At 44.0% G+C, this 26,905-nt stretch overlaps 1 protein-coding gene across 8 annotated transcripts in view; it reads right to left on the bottom strand.

Annotated features, from left to right (window-relative positions):
* Positions 1–26,905, bottom strand: part of LOC309616851 (zinc finger protein 836-like) — a gene marked incomplete at its 3' end in the record, with an annotated part of 476,825 nt that overhangs the window by 41,375 nt on the left and 408,545 nt on the right. For 3 of the 8 annotated variants that reach the window (XR_014237626.1, XR_014237627.1, XR_014237628.1), the window contains 3 exons: positions 24,656–24,826; positions 18,954–19,044; positions 3,491–7,988 (listed from right to left, as the gene is read on the bottom strand). Coding sequence is in view for 3 of the 8 variants with exons in the window: in XM_082368089.1 (XP_082224215.1) it covers positions 18,954–19,044 (91 nt within the window). Of the gene's footprint in view, positions 1–731; positions 779–3,490; positions 7,989–18,953; positions 19,045–24,655; positions 24,827–26,905 lie in introns of those variants that run through there. The other 5 variants (XM_082368096.1, XM_082368097.1, XR_014237631.1 and 2 more) reach the window with 3 other exon arrangements.

Below are 26,905 nucleotides of genomic sequence, written 5' to 3'. Positions count from 1 at the left end.
CTCTCTCATTCCTTCCTCCTTCTCAGTTTTTCTGCTTCTCTCCCAGTCGCTCTGTCTCTGCTTCTCCTGATCCCCCTCGCCCACGAATTTACAGGGATGGTGACTGAATAAGATGCCGCCCTACCGGAAGAGACTATTTTCCAGCGGGGTGGAAACTGGGGACAGACATACACTGGGTGTCACACGGCTGGCCCAGGTCACCTCCCCCTATGCGGGGTGAGGGGAAGGGCTGACTAGGAAGGGGAGGCCTGCGGAGCAAAGCACCGGCCTGAGAAGCAGGCGAGGACAGAGGGGCTGGGAGGGAGGGAGGGGGTCTCCGGAGAGGGGCGGGCTCTGCAGAACCCCAGGACCGGGGAGAGGACGCGGCCTGTCCGGGAGCGGGGCGGCCGGCGCTGCCCTCCAGGGGCCGAGAAGGCCAGGATGGGGGCGCGAATCCACCTCGCGGAAGAAGACTTTACACGGCGAGGGCGAGACATTAACAGGTTTGAAGCAGGGAAATGTTGCGAAAGGCGGTGTCTGCGTGGACAAGGTAAAAAAGCCAAGGTCAGGGACCAGCCTCAGAGCGAATTCAAACCCAAAGGAAAAGACACCCGTCCTGTGACGGCGACGTCTGGATTTACTTGGGGTGGAGGGCCGGCTGCTGTGATTTTACGTCCATAGTGACTCCGAGACCCCGAGGATGGAGTAAGGGGGACCGCGCGGCACAGATACACTACGAAGAAAAAACTTACGGTCAGCCGCACGACGTTCACCTCGCGCTCACCGCTTCTACTTCCGTAGGAAACCGCGGACACGCAGAGAGAAGAGGCGGGGCTTCCGGGGCGGGGCCTGGGCGGAGCGCTACGTGCGAGGGGCGGGGCGGGTCTGCGGAGAGAGCGCGGGAGTGCGGCGCAGGGGCCGAGGTTCCCCTACCTTGACCTGCTTAGTTAACTGTCCATAATACTTTTAAGGTAAAAGCGTACAATTGTATGGGCCGGTTTTGCAAAAACTAAGAAGATTCCTCTTAAGTTAAAAACAGATTAAATAAAAAGCTTTTTTTTGCCAGCAGATTTCTGGCACGTCCCGCTCGTGAGGCTGAAGCAATTCAGAGCTCTGGAACCTTGGGTCTCCAAGTGGTAGCTGTGGGGCGGTGATTGGAGCCTGGAACATTTGCTGCAGTTACACTTAATATAAGCACTTAAAGGAAATAAAAACTGGATTTTTCTTTGCATTGCAAACGAGAATGTGCATTAAAAAGAAACTCTAGCTATGTAGAATGGTCTATTTCATACTGAAACCCTAAAGAACGGATATTCTGACCTTTCAGCCTCCGCGGCAGCCTTGGAGCCCCTGAAAAAGCTTGTGGGGGGCAATTAGAAAACCAAAAGAAGCAGGTCCTGAAGTTTACTCTTGACTGTACCCATGCTGTACAAGATGCAATCACGGATGCTGACAATTTTGAGCAGGTTCTTCAGGAGAGAATCAAACTGAACGGAAAAGCTGGGAATCTTAGTGGAGACGTTGTAACAATCAAAAGAAGCAAAAGCAAGATTACTGCAACTTCTGAGGTGTCTTTTTCCAAAAGGTATTTGAAATATCTCGCCAAAAAATATCTGAAGAAGACTAATCTCCGAGATTGGTTACGTAGGTTAGGTAGGTGCTATCACCAAAGAAAGTTACAAATTGCATTACTTCCAGATTAATCAAGATGAATAAGAGGAGGAAGATGAGGATTAAAAGGCAATTATCTGGGAACTTCCCTGGTGGTCCAGTAGTTAAGACTCTCCACTCCCAATACAGGGGGCCCGGGTTCAATTTCTGGTCAGGGAACTAGATCCCACATGCTGCAGCTAAAAGATCCCGCATACCGCAACCAAGACACAGCACAGGCAAATAAATAAAATAAAAATTATTTTTTTAAAAACCTCAATTACCTGGAATAGTCTGTATGAGTTCTAGAATAAAACATAGGAACCAAAACCAAAAACGGATATTCTGTTTCTGTTCCTGATTGACTCAACAATCTGCTCGGTTCCAGAGACTCAGGGATCAGACCTGGGGTCTGAGACTGGAGGACTAAGTCACCTTAGCTAGCCACAATATTGTGCAATAATTTCAGAAGCTGGTATCGTTTTACACTTGTGTCTGCCTAAAGGGAAAATGTGTCCTTTTTTTTTTCTTTTTTTTTTTTTATATTATAGCTGTAAGTTTTCCTCTAAATATTGCTTTAGCTGCCATTAGTTTTGTTATCTGTGTCTTTTAAATATTTTATTTATTTATTTATTTTTGGCTGCGTTGGGTCTTCGTTTCTGTGCAAGGGCTTTCTCTAGTTGCGGCAAGCGGGGCCACTCTTCATCGGGTGCGCGGGCCTCTCACTGTCGCGGCCTCTCTTGTTGCGGAGCACAGGCTCCAGACGCGCAGGCTCAGTAGTTGTGGCTCACGGGCCTAGTTGCTCCGCGGCATGTGGGATCTTCCCAGACCAGGGCTCGAACCCGTGTCCCCTGCATTAGCAGGCAAATTCTCAACCACTGCGCCACCAGGGAAGCCCGAAAATGTGTCTTTTCTATCCATCATAATTGTGAGCCATTTTTCCTCAATAAATACAACTTCATCTTGGATACTTTTTCTTGTAGAATTATGTGATAATCAGTGTACCTGCATCTTATTTAAATACTCATTCTTTGGTAATATTTGCCTATGAAATAAATCTACACACATAGTTTGGAGATATTGCAAATTCGGTTCCAGAGCACCTCAATAAATCAAACTTAACAATAAAGTGGGTCACTCCAATTTTTTATATTCACAGTGCATATAAAAGTTATTCTGTAGACTATAAAGTGTGCAATAGGATTATGTCTAAAACAAGTTTAAATACATTAACTAAAATAAACATCATTTCTGCTTTCTCTTCAAGGAGTTGGTCTAGTAGACGTAGAGATGCAGACCTTCGTGAAAGCCCTGGGGGCATCTTACCTGACCAGCAGCATTTAATTTCTGTGGGCAAAGAGGTGGAGGCCGCAACTAAAAAGATCCCGGGTGCAGCAACTAAGACCCAGCCCAGCCAAATAAAGAAATAAATAAGTATTAAAAAAAAAGATCACTGGTCAGACACAACATAAGATTTATTAACAAAGGAAAAGTTTGAAATATTGTGAGAATAACCAAAATGTGACACAGAGACACAAAGTGACCAAATGTTGTTGGAAAAATGGTGCCAAAGACTTTCTCCACCCACCGTGGCCACAAACCTTCAATTTGTAAAAAAAAACACAGTATCTCTGCAGCACAATAAAATAAAGGGCAGGGACTTCCCTGGTGGCGCAGTGCTTAAGAATCCACCTACCAACGCAGCAGACACCGGTTTGATCCCTGGTCCGGGAAGATTCCACATGCTGGAGAACAACTAAGCTCATGTGCCACGACTACTGAGCCTGGGCTCTAGACCCCATGAGCTACAGCTAAGGAAGCCCATGGGCTCTAGAGCCCGCGTGATGCAACTACTGAGCCCGCGTGCTGCAACTACTGAAGCCTGCACACCTAGAGCCCATGCTCCACAAGAGAAGCCACCGCAATGAGAAGCTGGTACACCGCAACAAAGAGTAGCCCACGCTCGCCACAACTAGAGAAAGCCCACACACAGCAAAGAAGACCCAACGCAGCCAAAAATAAAAAAATAATTTAAAAAATAAAATAAAGGGCACTAAAATGAGGTATGCCTGTATAGATGTTATAGAACATTATCATAACCACAATTATATTTGCAGTTAAGTCATTTAAAAGAGTCAACAGATACTAACAAATTAAGTACAGATGTTGAGTTGTGGAAGGATAGAAATAATTAGTCTTGTTAGTGTAGCAACATAATTAAGCAATTTGTCACTGAAACCAGACAACCTGGATTCAATTCCCGATTCTGCCACTTGCTGGGATGCAAATGAATGGGTCTAAATCTGTGTCTGTCCTAAAATCCTTCATTTGTGAAATGAGAATAAATATCAGTGCTTTTCTGAGAGATGAAAATTTAGTAAGTTATTAGGCATAAACCCTTAATAACAATAACTCTTCCCTGAAGTGGGATAATGACGAAATATAATATAAATCAGACTGAAGATCACTTTTCCAAAGAAAATATTTTCTTTTTGCTCAGGATCAAGTTCTAAGTGGAGGATATTGGGTGTCAGTTGTCATGCTATATATACGTAGCACAAGTCTTATTTTCTCTGCAAAATGCACTGGCCCTGAATGTGAGTACCATCCACTGAGAAGTGGCAGAATGGCTTCCAGGCATTTTGGCAATGGAGGCTGTCTCACTGTCACAAACTATACTTGGAATCGTGGGGTCTTTTCTACCTTATTCATCCTTATAATCTCATTCAGTTCCCTGCATCCTTGTTCATTCCCACCATCTTGATTTTCAAGCACTTTACCATACCAATTCCCAAATTAAAACATGTCATCTCACCATCTCCCCATTCCAGTTCTTTCATTAAATTGATCGCCTAGAGGAATGCTCTTCTATCATGTTTATAGTGCACCTACTTTATATAACTCACTGAGTTATGTACGTATTCATGTCACAAGAATCGGAAAACAACTCACTGATTTATACATCCCTTGACGTAAAAATGGAAGATGTGGACTAACTGGTGGCACAGTGGTTAAGAACCCGCCTGCCGATGCAGGGGACACGGGTTTGATCCCTGCTCCGGGAAGATGCCACATGTAGCGGAGCAACAAAGCCCAGGTGCCACAACTACTGAGCCTGCGCTCTAGAGCGCACGAGCCACAACTACTGAGCCCGTGAGCCTAGAGCCGGTGCTCCGCAACAAGAGAAGCCACCGCAGTGAGAAGCCCGCGCACCGCAACGAAGAGTAGCCCTGCTCACCACAACTAGAGAAAGCCCGCAGGCAGCAACAAAGACCCAACGCAGCCAAAAATAAATAAATAAATAAAATAAATTTATTTTTCAAAAAAGCAATACATTTTTAAAAAATGGAATATGTCTGGAAGGAAAAAATAATGCTAAGGAAAAAGTGTATTTACAAAAAAACAACAGTTACTCAGGCATAAAAAGAAACGAAATTGAGTTATTTGTAGTGGGGTGGATGGACCTAGAGTCTGTCATACAGAGTGAAGTCAGTCAGAAAGAGAAAAACAAATACCGTATGCTAACACATATATATGGAACCTAAAAAAAAAAAAAAAAAATGGTTCTGAAGAACCTAAGGGCAGGACAGGAATAAAGACGCAGACCTACTAGGGAATGGACTTGAGGGCACGGGGCGGGGGAAGGGCAAGCTGGGACAAAGTGAGAGTGGCCTGGACATATATACACTACCAAACGTAAAATAGATAGCTAGTGGGAAGCAGCCGCATAGCACAGGGAGATCAACTCGGTGCTTTGTGACCACCTAGAGGGGTGGGATAGGGAGAGTGGGAGGGAGACGCAAGAGGGAAGAGATATGGGGATATATGTATATGTATAGCTGATTCACTTTGTTATAAAGCAGAAACTAACAGACCATTGTAAAGCAATTATACTCCAATAAAGATGTTAAAAAAAAAAAAACAGGGACTTCGCTGGTGGTCCAGTGGTTAAGACTCTGCACTCCCAATGCAGGGGGCCCGGGTTCGATCCCTGGTCAGGGAACTAGATCCCGCATGCAGGCTGCAACTAAGAGTCCACATGCTGCAACTAAGAACCCGCGTACCACAGCTAAAAGATCCCACATGCTGCAACGAAGATCCTCCATGCCTCAGCTAACACTCAGCACACCAAATAAATAAATATTTTTAGAAAAATAAAAAAATAAAAAAACAAATGTATTACAGTAGAAAATAAACCATGTAACATATTGCTTAGTAATGTTATTTTAAATTAAAATTTTAATAGCCCTTGGATAATTGCTCTTCTACTAAATTGCCTAGTTATACTATCCAATAAACAGTTCCACACATTAATTTTTATTAAACAGGGTAAACGTATTTAGCCAATTTTTTAAAATAGTATTTTACAAGCATTTTCAACAACCCAATTGAACAATATGTCTGCTGCAGGAGCAAAAAAAAAATGTAATAAAATTATTAGCATGAAGAAGCACATGGTGTGTCCTAACCAAGAAATCAGGAGGTTCAAGAGTAACTATTGCATTTAGTTAAACAATCTGACTCCAGTTTTTGATGTTTCACTACTGACACCGAATAAGTCACAACCTCTTCCTATCCAGCCTATGTGGGCAAGCTGATAAAGAAGCCTGATGGCTCCGTCCTGTGATACAAACTGAAAGTTCAAACCGTAAGTGTATCCTCCATCAAGCCTCACCTGGTAATCACATTAACACACCAAGCCAGTCACCATTCCCTGTTCTCTCAAACCATTTTCAAACACCTTGGTAGCCTCCCCTGTCCCCCTAGACAGCTGAAGTATGTAACAAATATTCGCATAACACTTTAATGTTAGCACCAGCCTCAATGACGAAACAACACTTTGGATGGGGTTCCACCCTATTCCAGTGAATGGTTACAAGTGCACATTACCAAAAATAAAGAATGTTTGGGTAGTGAATGTATGAAATTTCTACTTTATCTCTCGAAGGAAAAAGTTCCTCTTGTATATTGTTCGCTTTTAAAACTCATGAACATCTATATTTTCGAATTAGTTCCCTGAGCGATTCAAGCATAAGAGATCGTATGATTTTAAAATTTTCTAATATTTCGCATGTGCTTACATATTCCTATTTTCCCATAATGTAAATCAAGGTGCATGCCATGTACTGCATATTCATGAATGGGGAACAGGTTTTAGGGAGTGTTGAAAAAAATAAAACAGTCCCGAAGTGGTCATTTGCCCCAAAGACAGCAAAACAAGACTTTATTGCAGTTACACCCCTCCCAGGAATGTGACCTTAAACCAACCACTCTGGAATTTCATGAATGATACCACTGAGGTAAACAACAGGATAAGACCTTTACCATACCTCCCCCAGAAAAATGTAATCTCGACGAAAAAATTTTTCTTCTCTTCGCAATAAAAATATTTTTTTAATTATATGTCCTGGAATTATCTCCAAGATATATACTAATGAAAAATTTAAGTATAAAACAGTGTGCATAGTATGCTGTCATTTGCATCTATTTTTTTGAACTTCATTTTATTTTTTATACAGCAAGTTCTTATTAGTTACCCATTTTATACATACTAGTATATATATGTCAATCCCAATCTCCCAGTTCATCCCACCACCACCCCCCCTTCCCCCCTTGGTGTCCATATGTTTGTTCTCTGCATCTGTGTCTCTATTTCTTTCTTGCAAACCGGTTCATCTGTACCTTTTCTAGATTCCACATATATGCATTAATATACGATATTTTTCTCTTTCTGACTTACTTCACTCTCTATGACAGTCTCTAGGTCCATCCACGTCTCTACAAATAACCCAATTTCGTTCCTTTTTATGGCTAATACTCCATTGTATATATGTAGCACATCTTCTTTATCCATTCGTCTGTTGATGGGCATTTAGGTTGCTTCCATGACCTGGCTATTGTAAATGGTGCTGCAATGAACATTGGGGTGCATGTGTCTTGTTGAATTATGGTTTTCTCTGGGTATATGCCCAGTAGTGGGATTGTTGGGTCTTCGCAATAAAATTCTTATGCTGCCTAGCTTCTATCTATAGAAGCTTTCCAGCTTGTACAGCTTTGACCACCACTTTATCATCTAGATGTGATGCCGAAAACTCAGCCTCTGCGCAACGGTCCCAAATCAAATCTCAGAGACAGAGCTTTGAGTGAAGTAGAAAAAAACAGCTTTATTGCTTTGCCAACCAAAGGGGGACACAGCAGGCTCATGCCCTTCAAAACTGTGTGTCCCAACCCGAGGCGGGGGAGGGGGATATGGTGAGGAGTTTTATAGCACTGGTTCAAGGGCAGGGTTGTTGATAAGTATCAGGGTGTGTGCAGGGCCTGCTTCCTTTAATCTGGCCTCAGGTGATCTCCTGACGTTTCTGGAATGAAGAATGCTTCATCAAATTTTGTTCTGCAGAAAAGCTCTAAGATATTGTTATGTGTATCCCTTGAGGCAGAAGCAGGATCCTATGCCAAGGATGCACTATTATTTGACGGCCCTTCTTTTGTCTCTGTATCCTGATTAGCAACTGTTTCCACCTGCCCTTTGAAACTCAGGGAAGATCATGGAGGCCGAAGCCTATTCCCTACAAACAGGAAACAGGAGACACGGAAAGGCTTCCATGTCCAGGAGGCCCTCCGGGTCCTGCTCGGTTTCAAATGGGATGCACCCCAATTCGTGAAGCACTCAAGAAACCCAATTTACTTGGTTCAATTTTTGTACTTTAATAGAAGGCAGAGCCTTAAATGCACTCCTATGGTATTTTCATTATACCCGCATATTCTGGAGCAGAGTTTACAGAGAATAAGTTGGGTACAAATTATGAATATATAATTCGTAAACTGTATGTTGTTTGATTCCACCACGGAAAGAAATTGTTACAGATTCTTTCAACCCTAAGAGCCTAATGGTGCTTCTGTTATAAAGCACTGAGGTGGAACAAAACTGTGCTGGCCGAAGAAACATGATTCACCCAGGGTTATGAAAACGGACTGAATTTCATTAATTAAAACAGGATACTCATTTTAATTATTCAGAATTAAACTACAGCAAAATGTAATGGCAGCAGTTAAATGTGAATCATACACATATAAATACTATTTTGATTCTTTTGATTAATTGTTCCATTCACAATTACTGGTAGTAAAGGGTTTTACGATGGAAAATGTCACAAAAGGCTCTCCGTGGACCAAAGGCAGAGAAGCAAAGGGAAGAGAGCAGCCTCAGCGCGATTTCAAACCCAAATAAAAAGATACAGGACTTGTAATGGGGATCTGAGGATTTGGCAGGCAGAGGGCCGGGTGCTGGCATATCAGGTCTACAGTCACTCCCAACACCCTGAGGACTGAATAAGGGGGACAGCACAGCACAGGGTCCCACCAGTAAAGAGAAACATATACTCTGCAGAGTGACCTCGCCGTGTATTGTTTCTGCTTCTGGAGGGAAGTGTGCCTGAAGGGAACAGGCAGGGCTTGACGGGCTGTACCTGGACCGTGCTACTGTTGAGGGGCGGGGTGAGGAAGGAGCCCAGGTGGGAGCAAAGAGCCAGGGAGGGCGGCTGGTGAAGCTGCTTCCCTGTACCTTGACCTGCTTACTTTAAGTGACTATCTGTAACAGCTTTAAAGTGAAAGCTTAACATTGTGTGGGCCAGTTATTCCAGCACTTCGAAAACTAAGATGTTTCCGATTAAGATGAAAATGGTTTCAATAAAAAGCCGTTTTTATAGCCGGTTGCTCGCATGTCCGGATCATGAGGCTCAAACAATTCACAGGCCTGGAAACTTGGGTCTCCAAGTGTTTGCAGTGGGGCAGCGGTTAGATCCAGAAACATTTTCTACAATTTGAATCAATTTATGCAGTTTAAAGAAATAATAGCTGTTCTTGTCTCTGTATTAGAAACTAGCACGACAAATACAAAACTTATCCAGAGTAGTAAGGGCTATTTCACATCATACTCTCATCCTACAGATCACCTTTTCTGTTTCTATTCACATTCAAGCAGGAGGCCAAACTCAGCTCCAGAGAATCAGGGACAAGACCTGGGGTCTGAGACTGGAGGACTCAGGCATGTAAAATTCATCCCCCTATCACAGAAATAAGCTGGTAAGTCAGAAGCTACTCTTTATTGAAGTGATTCTGAAGGGTCTTCTGTTTTCTGTGACCTGGGAAAGAGAACTACACCTGAATTGTCAATTGCATTGGGCATATAGACAATCCACATACATGGATGAGCTGGGTATTATGTTAAAACTCTTCTTATGCAGACCAACCTGATGGTAGGTCTTCATGTAATCCTACAGTGAGGACCTATTCAGGATGTAGTGAATCTAAATTAGTAAACAATAACTGAGCTAATTATCCAAGACATGTTAGTATCAGTCTCACTAACCAAACCAAACTCCGGGTGGGGTTCCATCCTACTCCACTGAATGGTCACAAGTACAAACTAGCAAAAACTTAAAAAAAAAATGTTTTAAAAGGGAATATATGAAATTTCCAGTTTATCTATCAAGCAAAAATGTTCCCATTGTATAGTGTTCATTTTAAAGAGAAAACTCATGAATATTGATCCTTTAAAATTACTGCACTGAGCACAGAAAGGACAAAAGAGACACTGTATGATTTTAAAATTTTGTTAATATTTTGTATATGCTTACTATACCCCTATTTTACCATCATGTAAATCAAGATGCATGTCATGACATTTATTTAGACACAAAAAAGGACATGAAGGGGACTTCCCTGGTGGCACAGTGGTTGAGAATCCGCCTGCCAATGCAGGGGACACGGGTTCGAGCCCTGGTCTGGGAAGATCCCACATGACGCGGAGCAACTAGGCCCGTGCGCCACAACTACTGAGCCTGTGCTCTAGAGCCCGCGAGCCACAACTACTGAGCCCTCGTGCCACAACTACTGAAACCCGTGCGCCTAGAGCCCGTGCTCCGCAACAAGAGAAGCCACCACAATGAGAAGCCCATGCACAGCAACAAAGACCTAACACAGCCATAAATAAATGAATAAATAAATAAAAAATAAAAAATAAAAAAGGACATGAAGAAATAGTCATATACTGCATATTCCAGAACGGGGAGCACGTTTTAAGGAGTGTTTAAAAAAAAAAGTTTGAAGATGGGAGAACCTCTGTAATGTTATGCTCATTACGGCGTGCCTGAAGATTGACTGGTGAGATGTGAGCTCCGAATAAAGGTTTGTCCAATTCGTAACATTACTTTCTCTCCAGTATGAATACCCTGGTGGGTCATAAGGTTAGAGTTAGAGTTGAGACACATTTAGAGAGTCATTATACTTGGAAGGTTTCTTTTAATTATAAAATATCTCACAGTAATTGAGGCTGAATGCAAAAAGCATTCAGTGGGGGTCGACACCTGAGTAAAGGCTTCGCCACACCCCATAGGAAGGCCTTCTTTACAAAATGTATTCTCCAGTGACTTGTAAGGTGTGAATTGTGACTGAAGACCTTGCCACACTAACAGTATTTGAAAGGTTTCTATCCATTTCGTGTTCTCTGATGAATCCGTAGGTGTTGTTTATGTCTAAAGACTTTGCAACACGCATTACATTTCTAAGGCTTCTCTCCAGTATGAATGATGAACTGCAAGCTTTCCCTTCTGATTAAAGACCTTGCCACACTCGTTACATTTGTAAGGTTTCTCTACAGCATGAATTCTTTGATGAATTACAAGGCCTGAATTTCCACTACAGACCTTCCCACATAAATCACATTCATGTACTTTCTCTCCTGTATGAGCTAACTGATGTCTCCTGAGGTGTGAGCTGCGATGAAAGGTTTTCCCACACTCATTACATCTGTAAGGTTTCTCTCTAGTATGAATTCTTTGATGAATGACGAGGCCTGAATTTCGACTAAAGTCCTTCCCACATAAATCACATTCATGTAATTTCTCTTCTCTATGAGTTATGTGATGTCTATTGAGGTATGACCTGAGATGAAAAGCTGTCCCAAACTCATTACATTTGTAAGGTCTTTCCCTCTGGGCTTTCTGTCTTGTGTCAATATTAAAGGATGCATAAAATCACCCCCATATATATCACAAATTGTGGTTGGGACAGGAGGAGAAATTTCTTGACATGGTGAAAATGAGGCACTACTGTTGATACTCTTATCAGTTTGATTAAACTCATCAATTTTCTGTTCACTTTTAAAAATATGCAGTTCATCATGAAAGCTTAACGCAAGCCTATTTCCAATAGGCTTCTTTCCTGCATCCCTTTCAACATATCGACTTCTTTCATTAGTGACATCTTTGTTATGGGATGCAGGGATATTTTTGTAATTTCTTTCATCATCTCTCCACTGACACCCAAAATCATACATATTCTCCTGCAGGTAAAAATGTTTGATTTCACAGCTTCCAGGTCTTCCCAACACCACTGTTTGGAATACTTCTCCTATATCTGTGTTTGATTTTACTTGTAATTTCTTTATCACATGTATTTGACAGATATCTACAAATTAAAAAGGACCATAGACATACTGTTCATTACAATGCATGAGTAAATGTTTCATGTTGAATATACGGTATTACACCAAAATTAAGACTTTTATCAAACAGAGTTATGAAACTTCACAACCATGACGTAAGCTTTTTGAGAAACACTAAAAAGGACAGCGTTTCTATCTGCATCAAGGGACCATATAAAGAAAGACCAGGACTGATAAAGGGACTGACTGGACACAGGGAATAATAAACATGGGGTATCACTGCTTTTCATTTCATATATGAGTGAATGAACTTTTTTCTTAAAAGAAAAGAAGAACTGGCTTAGCAAGTAACATTATACTGTTCCATTTTTTAACTGTGAGAATTATACTATTGATATGGGACAGAAATGAAAGAGATTTTAAAGGGGAAAGAATAGGATGTTGTACAGACAAAGCAGGTTTACACTTATTACATTATTTGCTGTGTAAGGTATCATACTGAATACTCCATAAGTCCCATTTCCATGCATATATTCACAAAGAACACACATAATATTCCGGGAGATGTGTAAGATGTTGTTACCTGAAACCTGAAGGTAAGTTGGAAGAGGCCATCGAATGGAGATGGATTAATTTATCCCATACACAAACATACAGATACAAAAAATCAAGGGCTTCCCTGGTGGTGCAGTGGTTGAGAATCTGCCCCCCAGTGCAGGGGACACGGGTTCAAGCCCTGGTCTGGGAAGATCCCACGTGCCGCGGAGCAACTAGCCCCGTGAGCCACAACTACTGAGCCTGCGCGTCTGGAGCCTGTGCTCCGCAACAAGAGAGGCCGCGATAGTGAGAGGCCCGTGCACCGCGATGAAGAGTGGCCCCCGCTTGCCGCAACTGGAGAAAGCCCTCGCACAGAAACGAAGACCCAACACAGCCAAAAATAAAAATAAATAAATAAATAATTAAAAAAAAAAAATCAAATAGGATAAAACTTCTTCAAAAAAAAAAACAAAAAACTTCTTCAAACGATTTTAAAAAGAACAAAGTTATTATATAGTGCAGAAATTACACTATTGGGAAGATATCAAATGAAAAATATCTAGCAGATACACGGAATGTAGTATCATTTACCCAGGAAGAAGAAAAAAATCCTGCTATTTTTAACAACACAGAGGGACAATGAGGTTATATGCTCCGTAAAATAATTTACAGAGAATGAATAGATAGTACTGAATGTTGTAACTCATGTGTAAAAAGAAAAAAAAGAAAAAAAAAAAAAAAGAACCAAAGAGCAACATAGACAAAAATAGTGGTTGTCAAATCCTGGGACTTGGTAGAATGGGGAGATATTAGTCAAAGGAATACATTTCCTGCTGTGAGTTGAAAGTTCTAGAAATTTAATGTACACCGTGGTACTTACAGTTATCAACACTATACTATATGCTTGAAAGTCAGTAAGATAGTAGACCTTACATGTTCCCAAGACACATAAAAAAATTGTAATTACGTCACAGGTGAATGTAGTACAGACCCCACTGAGGTACTTATTTTGCAAGAAAAGTTCACACTATAACCTTAAATTTATACAATGATATATATTAATTAAATTTCAATAAGTAAGGGAAAGAGAAAATGTTAAAAGTACACAGAAAAGGTGTGGTTTATCAAGTGTATGAAAACCAATTTCAAAAAAAAAAACCCAAAACAAAATAAAAGATCTTACAAGTACAAAATATGCATAAGCTAGCAGAAGGTAGAAAAAAGAATTAGATTAGAGATCAATAAAATAGGGGAAAAAAAACTACATAAAATCACAACACCACAAGTTGGTTATTTGAAGAGAATAACAAAACTGACAAACCCATATCTAGAATAACTAACAAAAGAGCGAAGACTCAAATTACTGAAATCAGAAATGAAAGAGCGGACATTACAAATAATCTCAACTGATTCAACAGAAATCAAGAAAATTAGAAGAAGATACTATGACAAATCTATCCCTAAGTATTGGATAAACTAGAAGAAATGAATAAATTCCTAGAGAAACATTAACTACCAAGACAGAACCATGAAGAAATTGAAACCTGTACAAACAAGTAACTGGAAAGGAGATGGAATCACTAATCAAAAACAATTCAACAAAGGAAAGCCATATATATTCACTTCAGAATTCAAGACAACATTTCAAAACCATTAAGAACAAATTTACTTAAACTATTCCCTCAAAAAATGAAGAAAAAGGAAGTTTCAAACTCTATGAGGCCAGAATTACTCTACTACCAATGCCAGTCAAAGACACTACAAGAGAGCTTCCCCGGTGGCACAGTGGTTAAGAATCCGCCTGCCAATGCAGGGGGCACAGGTTCGAGCCCTGGTCCGGGAAGATCCCACATGCTGCAGAGCAACTAAGCCTGTGCGCCACAACTACTGAGCCTGCACTCTAGAGCCCGTGAGCCACAACTACTGAAGCCCACACGGCTAGAGCCCGTGCTCTGCAAGGAGAAGCCACTGCAATGAGAAGCCCGCGCACCGCAACGAAGAGTAGCCCCCACGCACTGCAACTAGAGAAAGCCCGCAGGCAGCAACAAAGACCCAATGCAGCCAAAAATAAATTAATTAATTTTTTAAAAAAATTCAACATACCAGGGACTTCCCCAGTGGTCCAGTGGTTAAGACTCTGTGCTTCCACTGCAGGCGTCACGGGTTCCATCTCTAGTTGAGGAACTAAGATCCCACATGCCTCGCAGCAGGGCCAAAAAACAAAACAAAACAAAAACCATGCCAGGACTTCCCTGGTGGTGCAGTGGTTGGGAATCTGCCTGCCAATGCAGGGGACACAGGTTCAAGCCCTGGTCCAGGAAGATCCCACATGCCGCGGAGCAACTGAGCCCACGTGCCACAACTACTGAGCCCACATGCCTAGAGCCCATGCTCCACAACAAAGAGAAGCCACCACAGTGAGAGGCCCACGCACGGCAACGAGGAGTAGCCCCCACTTGCCGCAACCGGAGAGAGCCCGGGCACAGCAACGAAGACCCAGCACAGCTATCTATCAATCAATCAATCAATTAAAAACAAAAAACAAAAAACCAAACACACAAAAAAAACCATATCAAAATTTACAACAGGCAGTGTAAGCTGTACTACAGGGGAAGTCTGCGCTACTAAATCTTTACAACAACAAAACAGGAAGATGCACGCTCTGCACTACTGTTCAAGAAAATACTAAACGCCCTATCTAGAACAGTAAGACAAAAAACAAAAACTCAAAGTTATCCACGTGGAAAAAGTACCATTTTCTTATTCTGTAGGTGACAAGGTTTTGTAGGCACAAACCAAAAAGATCTCACGAGAAAACTATTTCTTCAAAAAACAACTTTAGAAAACTTGCAGCATAAAGAATCAGCACGCAAAAATCAGTTGCACTTCTATACACAATGTACAATGTCAACAGAAAATTAGAGAATAGTCCTATAGAACACTTAGGGAAAAATGAGCCAAGGAGTTGAAAGACTTGTACACTGAAAACTACTAAACGTTCTAAAAGAAGTTCATGGAGATACAAATAAATAGAAACACACCCTGTACTCGTGGATTGGAATATTCCAATTTTAATATTTTTTTTTATTAATTTTATTTATTTATTTATTTATTTTTGGCTGTGTTGGGTCTTTGTTGCTGTGCACGGGCTTTCTCTGGTTGCGGCGAGCGGGGGCTCCTCTTCGTTGTGGTGTGCGGGCTTCTCATTGTGGTGGCTTCTCTCCTTGCGGAGCACAGGCTCTAGGCGTGCGGGCTTCAGTAGTTGCAGCACGTGGGCTCTAGAGCGCAGGCTCAGTAGTTGCAGCACGTGGGCTCTAGAGCACAGGCTCTGTAGTTGTGGCGCACGGACTTAGTTGCTCCGCGGCATGTGGGATCTTCCCAGACCAGGGCTCGAACCTGTGTCCCCTGCATTGGGAGGCAGATTCTTAACCACTGCGCCACCAGGGAAGTCCAATTTTAATATTCTTAAAATGACCAAATCACCCAAAGTGTCCTACAGATTCAATGGAATCCCTATCAAAATTTCAAGGGCAATTTTTGTAGGAATAGAAAAAATCATGCTATAATTAACAGGGGGCGCACCGCAATGAAGAGTAGCCCCCACTCACCGCAACTAGAGAAAGCCCGCGTGCAGCAACGAAGACCCAATGCAGCCAAAAGTAAATAAATAAAATAAATAAATTTATTAAAACATTTTAAAATTACAAAAATAAAATAAAATTAACAGGGAATCTCAAGGGACCCCAAATATCCAAAATACTCTTGAAAAAGAAGATAGAGTCAGTCATTTTTATTTTCATTTTTTTTTCTCAGTGACAACAAATGAGTTCTTGAAATTAAACACCCAGTTTTACAAACATAGCGTGATACAAATCAGAAAATGACACTTGGTTAGAAAGATACCTGGTGCTCGGGCATCACCAGAAAAAAAGCAAGAAGTCAGGTATCTCAAAAGCCAGACCATTTCCCACTTCTGAACGTGTCCTCTATTTTTGTTAAAAAAAAAAAAAAAAGAAAGAAAAAAGAAAAGAAAAGAAAAAAAGAAATAAAGGTCAGGGACTCCCCTGGCGGTCCAGTGGTTAGGACTCCATGCTTCCACCGCAGGGGGCACGGGTTCGAGCCCCGGTCGAGGAACTAAGATTCCACATGCTGTGCAGTGCACCATCTGCTCCCCCAGAAAGAAATAAAGGGCGTATGTATTTATGAGTACGAAGAGGAAACCATCTGCTACGAAAAGTTTCCCTGACAATCTCTGTCTACGTAACAGACCGCTAATCGTGAACATTTAGCACATGAGCGCTGAAAAGACACAGAGCCTGTGATGTGAATCCAGCACCACACGGGAGCCCAAAGTTCCACTCACTACGCAGATGTCACCTGGCACCTTACCTCCCTGGGAGCCCTGTCACCCACTAGGACTTAATGAGAAAACCTAACACACCTGGGGGAAAATGGGAATCTAAAAGGGACAATGGTTTTCCAAAATCCTTTGGGGATTCTTAGAAGACGAGCCATTACCAGGGCGGGGTGTCTGTCTTGATTTCAGCGGCATCTCTCGGGCATCCGCAAAGCCCCTTCCTGAGTCACAGTACGTACAAGCACACCCTTGGAGTGGCAAGGTCATCAGGGCGGCGACGTCATCCAGATGTTCCCACACTGTCCTGCAGTCTTCTTCCCATCAAGGTTCAGTTTTTCTCTCTGATTTTCCATCTAGCAAATCTCCAAACCCCAGGACCTCCTGGTGGTCCAGTGGTTAAGACTCAGTGCTTCCACTGCAGGGGACGAAGGTTCATTGCCTAGTCAGGGAACAAAGATCCCGCATGCCACGTTGCATGGCCAAAAAGAAGAGAAAACAAAAACAAACAAGCAAATCTCCAAATTCCAGTTTTTCCAGGGGTTCTTGTAACATCAGTTGCCTCTCCATCCTACATTCTAAATATATTGTTTTGTTTCATTTCTGCAAAGTATTGTTAAAACTATTGCCCTGGAGACACTTCACGAAATTCTCTTTAAAGCTTTTACATTCACCAAAGTGATCCAGCGAGTAGCCACCCTTGTCTGCAGGGGGCCAGGGCTGGAAGCACTTGGACCTGAAGATCATGGCCATGGACCAAGCCCATCAGTTTTAGATTTCAAAACAGATTACAAAGTAATCAAGATGATGTGGTACTGGCATAAACGCAGATACATAAGCCAATGGAACAGATGAGAAAACTCAAACAATCCCTGGAATATATGGAAAATGTATAGAAAAGGGTGCCAAGACTAAGCAAATGGGAAAGGACAGTCTCAATAACAAACGGTGCTGAGAAACTAGATATCTACAAGCAAAAAAGTACAGCTGGTCCCTAACCTGCATCAAAGGTAAATACTGTGTGTCAAAAGATACAATCCACAGAGTAAAAAGACAACCTCTCAGGAATGGAGGTGATGAAAGTGATATAAAGAATTTCCAGGGCTTCCCTGGTGGCGCAGTGGTTGGGAATCCGCCTGCCAATGCAGGGGACACGGGTTCGAGCCCTGATCTGGGAGGATCCCACACGCCGCGGAGCAACTAGGCCCGTGAGCCACAATTACTGAGCCTGCGCGTCTGGAGCCTGTGCTCCGCAACAAGAGAGGCCGCGATGGTGAGAGGCCTGCGCACCGCGATGAAGAGTGGCCCCCGCTTGCCACAACTAGAGAAAGCCCTCGCACAGAAACGAAGACACAACACAACCATAAATTAATTAATTAATTAATTAATTAATTAAAAAAAAAAAAAAAGACTTTCCAACGGTCAGAGGTTTAGGTTGATTTCATAGTTTAAATTCCAGGATGGAATAAAACACCCTCTATCACTGATGTCTAGTTCTGACCTTCCCATTCCATTCCCAGTCGTTAAGATTTAGTCAGTGACTTGCTCACTTAGCTTCAATTGCCTTCGAATAAGTCAGAACAAATTACCCTTAGTTGGCCTGATTTCCAGATTTTACCAGGTATTGTGCACATTAATACCCGACTTTCAGGTGCACCATCTAGATCCTGGTTTACAGAGAGTAGACAGTGCATCCAGATGGGGCCCCTAAGCAACTGCTGCTGCCCAATAGCATTGACACCCCGACTAAATCCATGGGGGTGAAGCCCAGCCCAGGACTACACCCAGAGGAGCCTCTTCACAAGTTCCAGGTCACTGGGTCATGGGGAGACGGGATCTAAGTGGAGATGACAGGCCCTGAGGGAAGGACCCGGGTGACTGTGACTGTACAGGTGTCAGGCAGGATACTTCAGAGTCAGAGGTTAGCGAGTCCAAAGAAGGGCATTTCAGGAAGGACTGACTGAGAATCCAATCAGAATATGACTTTACCTGAGAAAGAGCCATTGCAGACTCCAGTTCTTTCCTCTTTTGCCTCTTAAGGGCTTCTTCCTTAGACAACATGAATGTTTAGAGGTCGATCCTGAAAGTGGAAAAGATGCTGTTTAATGCTCAGAATCAACACAGCCCCTTCCTGAGTCACCACCACACACACACAGGGAAGACCTCAGCATGTGGAACAGACAGTCCCCTGCTGCCCACTGTCCCAGGAGGGGCTCAGGACAGTAAACTCCCACACAGAGACCAACAAGGGAGTTTTCCCACCCTTTCCTTCAGATCAGGCTCCCCTCCTGGTGAGGCCCCCACGTACACAGCAGCAGCGGGCACCTCAGCTGGACCCGACGACCCCCTGCAGGTCACAGACCAGCCCTGATCCATCCCCACGCAGAGCAGAGCCCCTCAGCCTCAGCCCAGATCTCGGCCCTCAGGAACGGGGGGACCCAGAGTCACGATGCTCAGTGAGGGATCCAGATTGGAATCACCTGGGGCACCTCAAATATTGTTGAGGTTGGACTATCTGAAGGGGAATCTCTGGTCAGAGTAAAGTATAAAACATGTATATGAAAAATATCACATCGATCTAATGGGAAGCCTGGGTTGAGCAGTGCTCAGAGGAGGCAAGCCCAGCACAGCCCCCACTTTCTTATTCTTTCCCAGCTTAACTGAGGTATAACTGATGAGTAACAACGGTACATGAATGAAGCATACAATGATTTGACAGATGTAGACACTCTGTAATAATTATCACAAAAAAGTTATTTACACTTCCGTCAACTCACAATTACCATTTTGTTTCCGTGTAGTGAGACCACTTAAGTGTTACTCTCCCAGCAAATTCCAAGTATATAGAAACACAGTGTGATTAACTACCGTCAGCATGCTGGGCATTAGACGAACATGTTGAACTTACTAATTTCGCAACTGGACCTTTGTAACCTTTGAGCAACATCTCCCCATTAACCCCACCATCCAACTCCTAACAACCTTTATACTCTATGGCTCTATGAGTTTCACATTTTTAGTTTCCACGTTAAATATGTGTCTTTTTCTGTCATAATTTATGGCAGACATAAATTTTCTACACCCATTCATTTATCAGAGAACATTTGGTTCTGTCTACATCTTGGCTGCTGTGAATAATGCAGTAATGGTCACTGGAGGGCGTATACTTCCCTCGCTGTAACAATTATGTTCCCTTTGATATCTAGCCGCAGGTGGGTTTCATAGACCACACAATGCACCCCACAGCTACCCATAAACGCAATTCCAGGTGCTCCATCCAGAAAGAAGACTTCACTTGCCAACAGTTCCACACACCCCTTGAGTCCACAAGGGACAGGTGCACAAACAATTCATGGGGAGAACTCTGAAGCCCCCACTTGCTGCCCAACCCCTCCAGCAGACCCTTACAGCCTCCCTTCCAACTTCGCAATTGTTCTGCCTCTCCCCCATGCACTCATGGGCAGACAGGGCTAAAAGGCAAACAGGGCTAAAAGGCACGAAGACCTCTCAGAAACACATTCCAGGACTTCCCCGGTGGCGCAGTAGTCAAGAATCCGCCTGCCAATGCAAGGGAAAGCACAGGTTCGAGCCCTGGTCCGGGAAGATCCCACACACTGCGGAGCAACTAAGCCTGTGAGCCACAACTACTGAGCCCGTGTGCCACAACTACCAAAGACCACGTGCCTGGAGCCCATGCTCCACAAGAGGAGAAACCACCACAATGAGAAGCCCGTGCACCGAAACGAAGAGTAGCCCCCGCTCGCCACAACTAGAGAAAGCTCATGTGCAGCAACGAAGACCCAATGCAGCCATTTATTTATTAATAAATAAATTAAATAAATAAATGTATATAAAAAAAAGAAAACACATTCCAACAGGAATATTCACAAGATGCCACCCAAAGGACACTGGGCATTCAATATGAAGGTCAAGACGTTGGCCCTCCTGGGAAACCTTGCCAGCAACTGGGGACATTATAGAGTGCAGTTACAAAGGCATTTGAATTCAGTAAGGAAGTCTCAAAGACAGATGGTCCCAAGCTTCTTGTCTCCTGTCTCCCCACTCATCGGTAATTAAAAGATACCCTAGCTCTTTGAGGGGGGCCACCGCATGCCCCCTTAGCTTCCAGCCTTGTGTTTCACACTTACACCGTGAAATCACTAACCCTGACTCTGAGCAGATGACCTGCTGGAAGGCAAAGCTTCTGTCCAAGGTGGCAACTGGTCACGGATGTGCACAGCCTGGAACACCAGGGGGCTGTAGCAGGGGCTACCCTGTGCCCGTGGTTTTCCCTGAGGATTATTCAGCCCAACCCACAGTCCCAGCACCTAAAGACATCCCCACAGTGAGATACTGCAGCCATCCTGGAAAGAAGAGGAACACTGTGAGCCTTTAAATGAAAGGAAAACGGCAAAGACTTCAAATAATCAATGGAGACGGGCATTTCTGGTAAGGGTGATTGATACAGAGGCAATAAAACCTGGGTACCGTGAAAGAGACTGTCAGGAGGGGATGGGAGGGCATCTGAGTCTAGACCTGAAGGGGGACAAAGGGCCTGTGCTATGGTGACTTAAAGGGAGAAGGTAAGAGCAGGAACTAAGATCTGAGACAGAAAAATTGGGGGGAACAGAGAAAAGGTGAAAGTGCCCAGGGCAGAGTGAACCATGAGAAAAGGGTCAGCTCCCAGGAGGAGGCTGGAGACACCGGCAGGGCCCTGATGATACAGGGCTGAGTAGCCACAGTGAGGAGTTGGGATTTGTCCTGAGGGCAAATAAGAGCCAGTGGAGGTCTGAGTGCCAGAACGGACATAAACTCTAAACTCTCTTCAAATTACACTGAACGCAGAGAAATATATATGTCTGACTTATGGTAACTTTTACTCTGAGCATATGTTCTTGTTTCGGTTCTAGAATCTGTGTTTTTCTTTTTCATTCTGGGAGGACTGGGACCAAATTCAGGTTCTAAATACAAACGGACACTCTCTCCAAGAAGAACTGCCACACACAGACACACACCTAACCTGGCCAGTCATTCTGTGGGTCGGGACCACTCACACTCCAGAGTTTCTAGTCTAGTTTCACGTCTCCATGGTGTAAGTGGGGTCCGTGAGGCCCAGAGAGGAGACCTTTCTGAGAAGATCTGAATGTAGTGAGGAGAACCAGGTGGAAGTGAATTCTGAAAAGGTTGCCTGAAGGGTCAGTGGGCAGAGTTCGTCCTTATCATCCCTCCAACTTAAAAAACCAGGACCATTTTTCATGTGCCAGAGCAAAGGAACCTTCTCTTTGTAATTACAAGTAATTACAAAATGCACAAGTCTTGTAGACAACAGCTTTGCAATTCTCATCCTCATATGTATAATTTAAACAGAGTTTAAATTCACTATATTCTAAAGCCACAAATCATATATCACGACTTAATCATCCACATCCAAACAACTCACCATCCGTCTGCATCCAGCTCCCACCACCTACCTGCACTACTGTGTTTCCATTTCATTCCGTTTATCTGCCACCCTATTTCTTTCCATGCTTCTGCCTCTCCTTTTGTTCCCCTCTGCTCTCCTGCTGTTTCTGCCCTCCTCTCTATTTCTTCCCTCACACCTGTCCCACCCCGACTCTGCAACTTGTTCTCCCTCTTGAAGCTGTTTCTCCCCAACCTTTCGGATTGCCCAAAATCTTCCCAACTACAAACTGGCATTTGACATCTACCTCTATAAGGATGAAATCATGACCTGCTGCAGCTGCTGACCTTCACCACCCCATGAAAGGAGTTCAGGGTGGGCATCAGGAAAGAGGCACTCTGTGCTCTGGGAAAAACTGGCAGAATAGGTCTTCAGATAGTTAAGATATTTTTAGAAAATTTTATGAGCCCAATTATTGCATCTCCTCGTATCTAGGAAAACACTAAAATCCTTCATGGTGACGTCTGCTCTGCGTGACTAGCAGTAACCTTCATGAGACTAGCAACAACCTTCTGCAGGAAAAGAGGTGCTTTTCTGCATGTATGCTTCTGTCACTAAAATCAGCTTCTCGGAGCTTTGTGAAACGCGGTCTCCTGGGCTATAGTCCTCATTTTGCAGAAACAGAACTTAACTCACAACTCTCGCGTTGTGCATTTTTTTTCAGTCGACAATCTCTAAGTATTACTGCCTCTTATTTCCCACCACCTCTGCTCCCTCTCTGCCCTCCAGTTACACCCCTTCCGTCCCTGTTACACTCCCTTCCTTCCCACTCTCCGGCGCCCCAGGAGGCTGGGCCTCCTTCCTGCTCTCTCTGTTCCCCTGATCTTCTGATCACTAGTTGTACTCTTTGTCTCCCAGCACCAAGCTGCTTTGAAGGCCATGGTTCAAACTCTTCTATCCTCTCTCCCAACTCTCTCTGTGAATTGCCTCACCGCTGTTACCTCTCGTCCATAGCTGATCCAGGGCCTCTCTCTATGTTGCTCTCCAATCCCTGGAGATCCGGCTTTTTTATTTACTTCTCTATTTTTATTCACTTGCTACTTCCCCTACAGGAAAAGACCATTTTCCATCAGGTGGAATTTGGGACAGAAGAACACTGGGTGTCACACGTCTGGCCCAGGTCACCTCCCCCTACGCGGGGTGAGGGGAAGGGCTGACCAGGAAGGGGAGGCCAGAGAAGCCGAAGGACCGGCCTGAGGAGACGCGAGGACAGAGGGGGCGGGGAGGGAGGGAGGGGGTCTCAGGAGAGGGGCGGGCTCTGCAGAACCCCAGGACCGGAGAGAGGACGCGGCCTCTCCGAGAAAGGGGCGGCCGGCGCTGCCCTCCAGGGGCCGAGAGGGCGAGGCTGGGGGGCACGAATCCACCTCAACGAAGAGGGCTTTACATGCGGGGTGGAGGGGCGAGCGGAGGTGGTAATGGATGGGTGTGTGTGTGTGTGTGTTGTGGTTTATTACTGCTTTTATTTGAGCTACATAAGGGAGGGGGCACCGCAACATCTCAGTGGTTGGAGACTTGGCCTAAGAGCCAAAGGCAGGCAGAGGAGCAGGAAGCAGGTTCGCCTTTGTGGCATACTTGGTCTTTTCTGCCTCCCTTTGGCTCTAGCATTGACAGATCGTATATCTGAATGCGAATTGTGACTACAGTGGTTCCGCCTCCATGGGTTCGCCCCCCACCCCCCAGTAATGGGTTTTAAGCAGGAAAATGTAGCGAAAGGCGGTGTCTACGTGGACCGAAGGCAGAAAAGCCAAGGTCAGCGACCAGCCTCGGAGCAAATTTAAACCCAAATGAAAAGATACCCGACCCGTAACGGCGACGTCTGGATGTACTGGGGGCGGAGGGCCGGGTGCTGGGATTTTAGGTCCGTAGTGACTCAGAGACCCTGAGGACGGAGTAACGGGGGGAGGGGGTGGGCCACGCGGCACAGACTTACACTAGGAAAGAGGAACTTACCGGCTTCTGCGCGACCTTCTCTCCGCGCTCCCCACTTCCGGTTCGGTAAAAAAAACCCCAGCGTGGAGATAGAAGCCGGGCTTCCGGGGGCGGAGCCTGGGCGGGGCGCTACGGGCGAGGGGAGGGGCGACGACGGAGCCAGTTTTGTGCACAGACCCACGGAGGGCGGGGCAGAAGGCCGGGAGGAGGCGGTGCTTCTCCGTGTCTTGGAAGTAATCTTTTTAACTTACTGTCTTGAGCCGTTTTGTGTAAAAGCTTAACAGTTGTGTGTGATACTTACGTCGGAAGCTAAGACGTTTCCTCTTAACAAGTTGAGAATGGTTTCAATAAAAAGCTGTTTTTGCCACCAGGTTGCTCGCATTGTCCCGCTCGTGATGCTACAGCAATTCAGTGGTTGGAAACGGTCTGCAAGTGGTAGCTGTGGGACAGTGGTTGGATCCCGTAAAATCTCCTGCAGTTAGAATTTATGTAGCTTAAGGAAACAAGAGCTGGACTTGCCTCTGTATTACACACTAGCATGAGAAATACAAAACTCTCCCTAGGTAGAATGGGCCATTTCATACTGACACCGTACAGAACAACTTTTCTATTACTCATTCAGCCAAGAGGCCAAACTCAACGCTCTCTCTCGGTTCCAGAGACTCGGGGACAAAACCTGGGGTCTGAGACTGGAGGACTAAAGCATGTGATAATTGCTGTCACTAACCATCACTGTAAAAAATGCAGTGTATTTTTTAAAAGAATTTCACTTATTTATTTATTTGTCTGTGTTGGGTCTTCGTTTCTGTGCGAGGGCTTTCTCTAGTTGCGGCAAGCGGGGGCCACTCTTCATCGCGGTGCGCGGGCCTCTCACTATCGCGGCCTCTCTTGTTGCGGAGCACAGGCTCCAGACGCGCAGGCTCAGTAGTTGTGGCTCACGGGCCCAGTTGCTCCGCGGCATGTGGGATCTTCCCAGACCAGGGCTCGAATCCGTGTCCCCTGCATTGGCAGGCAGATTCTCAACCACTGCACCACGAGGGAAGCCCCAGTGTGTTTTTTTAAATTGTTATAAATTGCATTGTTCTTGCTTTTTTTTCTTAAGTGTTTTATTTTACTTTTAAAACCACCTTCCCCCACCTCCAACTTGTACTGACATAACCACTGTATAAGTTTAAGGTGTAGGGCATAATATTCTGACTTACATATATTGAAATAATTACCACAATAGGTTTAGTAAGCATCCATCATCTCATATAGACACCATAAAATGAGACAGCAAAAAAACAGAAAAAATATTTTTCTCTTTATGAGAACTGCGTTATTCTTTAAAACAGGCTATTCCACACTTGTGAGAATTACCTTGAACTTTCTTTCAGAAAAACTTCTTTATGAATATACTTAAGTATGTAATAATGAAACATGTAATCTAAAAATTACTATAAGTTCGTTATGAGGGTAATCATAAATTTTCACTTTTTATTTTCAAATTGTAATATATTTTAGCTCTTTGTTTCCTATTTCTGAAAGTTCTGTGAAGTGTGGATAACAGAGCCTGTAAAATATATAGTCTTCAGGGGCTTCCCTGGTGGCACAGTGGTCAAGAATCCACCTGCAAATGCAGGGGACACAGGTTCGAGCCCTGGTCAGGGAAGATCCCACATGCCATGGAGCAACTAAGCCCGTGCACCACAACTACTGAGCCTGTGCTCTAGAGGCCGTGAGCCACAACTACTGAGCCCGCGTGCCACAACTACTGAAGCCTGCGCGCCTAGAGCCCATGCTCCACAACAAGAGAAGCCACCGCAATGAGAAGCCCGTGCACCGCAATGAAGAGTAGCCTCCACTTGCCACAACTAGAGAAAGCCCACGTGCAGCAATGGAGACCCAATGCAGCCAAAAAAAATTAATTAATTAAAAAAAAATCACTCTAGGAGACATATGCTCATGGTCACTACCAGCAACCTTCTAGTGAATAGCAGCAAACTTCTGCCAAAATGTGTGCTTCATTGCACGTATCCCCCCTTTACCAAAAACATGTACAATACTGACCTCTCACCCTAACTCTTCACAGCAGTTCCTCAGAGCAATCTGAGAGGCTGTCTTCCGGGCTATAGTCCTCAGTAAGCCCCTAATAAAACTGAACTCAAAGCTCCCACATTGTACTTGTTTTTTTCTGTCAACATCCCCATCCTCACTTGGTGGGAAGTTCTTATTTTCTGCAGAACAACTCAAAGATATGCTTCAGATTCTCTTTTATATCACTTCAGGAGGAACTAGGAGTCCTTTGACTTTATTCTTCTAATCATTAACTGGTTGAGATTGCTCTTTGGAATTCAGGGAAGGTATAGAAGACCAAAACCTTTTTCCTACAAAAAAGGAACAGGGGACACCGAGGTGATTTTGTACTCAGAAAAGTCTCGCAGTGTCCTCCTTGGTTTTAATTTCCCATTTACTTTGATACTCCTCAATCAGGAGAACAGGGGAGGGACAAGAAAGGGAATAAAGTTTTGGATAGAGAGGCTAATCACAAATTCAGCAGGGGAAATTAGTT

This window comes from Balaenoptera borealis (assembly GCF_965194805.1).
Source record: "Balaenoptera borealis genome assembly, chromosome: 19".
Taxonomy (NCBI): domain Eukaryota; kingdom Metazoa; phylum Chordata; class Mammalia; order Artiodactyla; family Balaenopteridae; genus Balaenoptera; species Balaenoptera borealis.
This window is presented reverse-complemented; position numbering and strand designations above follow the sequence as displayed.